General features: G+C 41.2%; 1 protein-coding gene across 1 annotated transcript; it reads right to left on the bottom strand.

Moving 5' to 3' along the window:
• Positions 1–1,410: 1,410 nt before the first annotated feature.
• Positions 1,411–6,130, bottom strand: LOC140808357 (uncharacterized). The gene is made up of 4 exons (XM_073165461.1): positions 4,115–6,130; positions 3,933–4,009; positions 3,502–3,868; positions 1,411–3,015 (listed from the first exon to the last, which is right to left on the bottom strand). The coding sequence occupies exons 1-4, from the start codon at positions 6,128–6,130 to the stop codon at positions 1,411–1,413; spliced, it is 4,065 nt and encodes a 1,354-aa protein (XP_073021562.1).

Below are 6,130 nucleotides of genomic sequence, written 5' to 3' on the forward strand. Positions count from 1 at the left end.
GACACGTGGAAGACATGCAGGGTTCGGATCGTCCGATAAGGGTTCGGAAGGTCCGAAGTGTACAGTGGATCGGATCGTCCGAAGTGGATCGGATCGTCCGATCGTTGTCTATAAATAGAGGCGCGAGGCTTCACTTTTTACTCGCCAATTCCGAGTGTTCCAGAGCGTTTTAGTCGTTTCTGATGGGTTTCTAGTCTTTTCCCGAGGTTTAGGCACTAGCGGGGAGCTACTGGTTTTGTAGCGGAGCTGTGCTCTAGTTGGGAGCTAGCGGCATCAGTGGGCTGACTACGGACGCAGACTTGATTCTAGGACTGATTGCTAGGATCTACTGATTTGAGGTACGAAAGTACTATCCGAGATAGCAGGATTGAGTATGCTTTACTATGTGTTGCATGTTTATATGTTGCATTATTATCTGTCATATGATGCATGGTTTATTATGCGGCATTTGCATAATCATGTTGAGCCTGACTATTTTTGAGATAGCCTGTTGAGAGGGTGCTCAGCCCTCGTTTGTTGTGGATGGTTGGACCCCGTTGGCCGACGGTGGTCAGGTCACCGGTATATCCACAGGTTTATTTTGGTATGGGAGCCACCTCCTGGTGCGACGGCGCAGAGTGCTACATACCTTGACGTCATTTACCTGAGCAGTATTTCGATATACCCAGATCCTGGTATCCAGTATATTTTGCATACATGCATGTCATAGTCTTGTATACTCATGCTTTCGGTGCTGAGCGTTTTATGCTCACGTCCTCGGTTTATCTCTGTTTTGGACACCCTATTCGATGGGGCAGGTCTCAGGTTGGACGGTCCAGGAGGGAGTGGACAGGGAGCTGGCAGAGGTTGACCTATAGTTGTTGGTATTTATTCTTGGATTTTAGTTCGATCTGGTTGTTTAAGTATTTTGTACTTACGGATTCGATTGGGTTGTATTACTGTTTTTCCGCTGTCTACCTGATTCAGTTTTAAATGTTAATTTTGCATGCTTAAGTTCTGATTAGTAGGTGATTCTAGATCGGGTCACTACACATACAAAAGGAAAAGATCCTCTGACAAAGATAAATAAAACATGTGATCCAATCAGTCTATTAAAAAATGATGAACAACTCAAAAACCACAAAAAGACGAACCACTAACTAGTGGTTTGACGAGACCACTTGATTGAATCTAGTTAATTAGATTCAATATTTTAAACCTTCTTTGAGTGAGGTTGACTCCTGCTCAAGAACCAAATTAAAAATAAACAGAAGAACTTAGAATAGAAAGTAGAAGACAGAATGAGAAAGAAGAAAGGGATAGAGACACAAATAATTTCTTATATATCTCCTTCCCCATTACAAACCCATATAAATATATCTATCTCAGTAGTCATTAGCAACTCTTAAAATTCTCTTGTATCTTAGCTTGCTACTTGGGAACGTAATCTTTCATCCAACGTGGAGCTTTACGAGTCCTTACCGTTTGATCTTCCCACTGATTGGCTTTCTTTGTTTCTTTCTCCTGTGCTTCTGGAGCTTTCCCAATTTCATCTGTATTCCCAAGTTCTCGAGAGTCATCGGCAATAATTTCTTCAGAGTGGGCCTCTGTATTTTCAGCCCACTTTCTTACAACACTTTGGGCCATGGTGTTGTCAATAGGTATGTTCAATATGCTATCATTCCCATCTCCATCGAAAGTGACCTTGTCCTCAAGGTCTAGTTGGGGAAATTCATGAACAAAGTTTGAAAAATCAACCCACGTGGAGTCCTCAGGTGCAGAATTTGACCACTGAACAAGGATTTGAGGAACCAGTGTACCTTTCCTAAAGAGCTTGCGTTGTGCTAAAACAGCTAAAGGAAAGCGAACAAACTTATTTCCCACAACCACTGTAGGTAGAACAGGAGGGTCACTTGGCAATGGTCCTTCAAATGGTTTCAGTCGAGATACATGAAAAACGGGGTGAATTTTGCTATCTATAGGTAATTCTAATCTGTAAGCCACAGAACCAACACGCTCGAGAATGTGAAAAGGACCAAAATAACGATAACTTAGTTTGTGATTTTTGCGTTTGGCAACGGATATTTGGCGGTAAGGCTGTAATTTTACCAGAACGAAGGAACCAGGTTCAAGATGTAAATCTTTACGGTGGCGGTCAGCTTGAATTTTCATGCGGTTTTGTGCTCGATGAAGGCATTCTTTAAGAGTTCGCAGAATAGCATCGCGTGTGCTGAGTGTAGAGTCTAAAGAATCATTATCTGAACTGCCGCGTAAATAGCTGGGAATTGAAGGGGGTTCCCTTCCATATAAAGCTTTAAATGGTGACATGCCAATAGATGAGTGCAAAGCAGTATTATAGCTATATTCTGCCCAACCCAAGAATGAATACCACTTGTGGGGTGTATCAGCCACAAATGCCCTCAAGTAATCCTCTAAGCATCGATTAAGGACTTCAGTTTGTCCATCTGTTTCTGGGTGATAAGCAGATGTCATGCGTAAAGTAGTCCCCTGCAATTCAAACAGCCGTTTCCAAAATTGACTAGTAAAAATTGGGTCACAATCTGAAACTAAAGATTTTGGAATACCATGCAAACGGACCACCATGTTATTGAATAAATCAGCGACCGTTACAGCAGTAAAGTAGGTTGGTAATGCACCAAAATGTGCGTATTTGGACAATCGGTCCACCACCACAAGAATAACTGTATATCCTTTAGATTGGGGAAGTCCGACGATAAAATCAAGAGATAAATCATCCCAAACTTGGTCAGGAATTGGCAGGGGTTGGAGCAAACCATATGGTGGGGCTGTAGAGTACTTAACATGTTGACATATTGAGCAGCGACGCACGAATTCTTTCACATCCTGACGCATGGTCGACCAGAAAAAATTAGCCATGACACGGGCCAAAGTTCTTGCAACACCAGCATGACCTCCTATCGGTGTTTCATGGTATTCTTTGATAATGGAGGTGCATAACGGTGATTCAGAAGACAGATAAAGTTTTCCCTTGTAGAATAAGATTCCATCTTGTACCTTGTAAGCACCATCAGCCAAGTCCCCAGAATGAAAGCGATGGTGTAAATCTCAGTAAGTGAGCATCGACTGCATTCATCTGTCGTATCTCCGTAAGAATAGAAAAAATTGGACCTGTGATAGCCAAAAAATGACTATCTATTTCATGGTCAGCATCTTCATAAACACGTGACAAAGAATCGGCTGCGACATTTGTTCGACCGGGTTTGTATTCAATTGTGAACTGGAAGCCCAACAACTTGCGCAGAAAATATTGTTGTTCTGGTGTCTGAATAATCTAGGCCAAGTAATTCTTTTAAACTTTTATGATCTGTATGGACAATAAAAGGCCTGCCCAACAAATATTGGCGCCATTTGAGAATGGCTTCGGTTACTGCATGCAATTCTTTAATATAGGCTGAGGCAGCAGACATTCGAAAACCCAATTTCTTACTGAAATAAGCGACTGGGTGGCCCTCTTGCATAAGTACAGCTCCTGATCCCAACATTTGAAGCATCTGTTTCGACCACGAAAACCTTTGAAAAATTTGGTAAATGAAGAACTAGTGCTTCCATCATTGCAGATTTGAGAGCAACAAATGCTGAAGTTGCTGTTTCAGACCAAACAAAGGCCTCTTTTTTTAGTAGCTCAGTGAGTGGAGCTGCAATTGTTGCATAACCACGAATAAATCTTCTATAGTAGCCAGTGAGACCCAAAAACCCACGAAGATGTTTTATGGTCTTGGGTAGAGGCCAATTATCCATAGCTTCCAATTTGGTGGGATCAGCTTGTACTTTTCCCGAACCCACAATATGTCCCAAATAATCAATTGTATGTTGGCAAAACTGACATTTGCTCATCTTAGCAAACAACCTATGATGTCGTAAACAATCCAAAACCAAACACAGATGATATAAATGATCTTTGCTTGAATTACTGTACATCCAAAATGTCATCAAAGAAAAATATGACAAATTGACGAAGGAAAGGTCGAAAAATCTTGTTCATCAAGGCCTGAAAGGTTGATGGGGCGTTAGTTAAGCCGAAAGGCATAACGAGAAATTCTTAGTGGCCGCTATGTGTGCGAAAAGCAGTTTTATGAATATCTCGGTGATGAACTCGGATCTGGTGGTAGCCGGATCGCAAATCCAATTTAGAAAAAATCAAGGCATCTTGAAGTTCATCAAATAATTCGTCAATGGTGGGAATAGGATACTGATCACGGACAGTGACTGCATTAAGAGCACGATAATCCACACAAAAACGCCAAGAGCCGTCTTTCTTTTTAACCAATAAAACAAGAGAAGAGAAAGGGCTATTGCTATCTCGAATTATGCCCTGGTCAAGCATCACTTGAACTAAGTTTTCCATCTCAGTTTTCTGAAAATGTGGATAGCGATATGGACGTATTGTGATTGGTCGAGTACCAGGCTCTAAATGAATCCGATGATCTACTGTACGATGTGGTGGTAACCCTTTTGGCTCCGCAAAAACATCTATGAACTCGAATAACAAGGATTGAAATGGTTCGGCCAAATTACGGTGTTTGATGTCTGAAATTAAATCCTGAAATTCCGGAGTCGGTGGTGGCACTTCTGTTGGTACAAAATACAATAATTGAGAAACATGATCATGTGATAACAGAGCCGTTAGTTGGTGAAATGAAACCGGCAATGGTTTTTGTGATGTAGAACCATGCAACTGGATGCGTGTGTCTTGCCAATTAAATTCCATAGTCATCTTATTATAATCCTGTAATATAGGTCCAAGAGTTTGGAGCCATTGTACTCCAAGAACAATCTCAACCCCTTGAATAGGAAGAGCATAAAGATCAATAATGAAACGATGGCCCTGTAATTCAAGTTCAACATCAGCAACTTTCTTCTGGCAGAGTATAAAATCTCCATTTCCCTCAATTACTTTAAATCCTTTTGTAGTAACAAGATCCAATCCCAAGTGATGTGCAGTTGTTTCTCGAATAAAATTATGGGTGCTTCCATTATCGATCAATATGTTGACTACATGTGCACCATATTTTCCCGTGACACGTAACGATTGTGGATTAGATTGGCCTGTTAATGCGTTCAGACTTACTTCAGAGATATCTTCCAATTCCTCAAGCTGGTGGCAGTCTGAATCCTCTTGAACATAAAGAGAGGAATCATCATCGGTACCCATAAGTAGCAAGTATTTGCTTTTACAACGATGTTGTGGTCCGTATTTTTCGTCACAATTGAAGCACAAACCTTTCTCCCGTTTTTCTTGTAATTCTGTTGGTGAAAGTCGTTTGATGGGCAAGGAAGAATGAGATGCAGTAGGTTTTGGTTTGGGTAAAGGAATAGTGGAACTAGAGGAGTGGGTTTGAGAAAAAGGTGTTGGCAATGATGTAGAGAAAACGTGTTTACCGGAAGCTTTAAGAGCCAAAGCTCGAATGTCATGATACTTTTGCTCGTATACCCTAGATAATGCCATGGCTTGAACTAATGAAGTAGGTTGCACAATAAGTAGCTCACGTTTGAGTTCTGGTTTCAGCCCATTAACATAAAAACTAATAAGAAGAGATTCGGAGATTCCAGACACTTTACTAGAAAGCAATTCAAATTCGGATTGGTACTTAGACACGCTATGTATCTGCATCAATTTGGCAAGCTGACCTTGATAATCTTCAAACAAGGAGGCACCAAATCGTTGTCGTAATTGAACCAAAAACTCTTTCCAAGAGCGGAGCAGCCCATTAGCTTGCAGCCATTGGTACCAAGTAGAAGCCGACCCTTCAAAATATGCTGCAACAATTTGGAGACGCAAATGCTCAGGAGTTGAGTACATATTAAAAAATTGTTCTGCGCAAAATATCCATTCACCCGGGTTTGAGCCATCAAACCGAGGAAGTTCAAGGCGTAGAGAGCGCAAATGATGAGAAACATCAGATCCAGAAGTAGCATCAATACGAAATGGTGGCGGTCCGAGAATGCCTTGTCCATGGTTATCTGAATTATTCACATTACGCTGGGAAATAGCTTCAATTCGAGAATCCATTGATAGCATTAACTCTTGAAATTGCTGGAGAGTTTTGGAGATGCCATCTAAGCGTGATTCTTGCTCTTTCAATGTATCATCAATTCCCTTTGAGGCCAT

The sequence above is a fragment of the Primulina eburnea genome, chromosome 1 (genome assembly GCF_022965805.1).
Source record: "Primulina eburnea isolate SZY01 chromosome 1, ASM2296580v1, whole genome shotgun sequence".
NCBI lineage: Eukaryota > Viridiplantae > Streptophyta > Magnoliopsida > Lamiales > Gesneriaceae > Primulina > Primulina eburnea.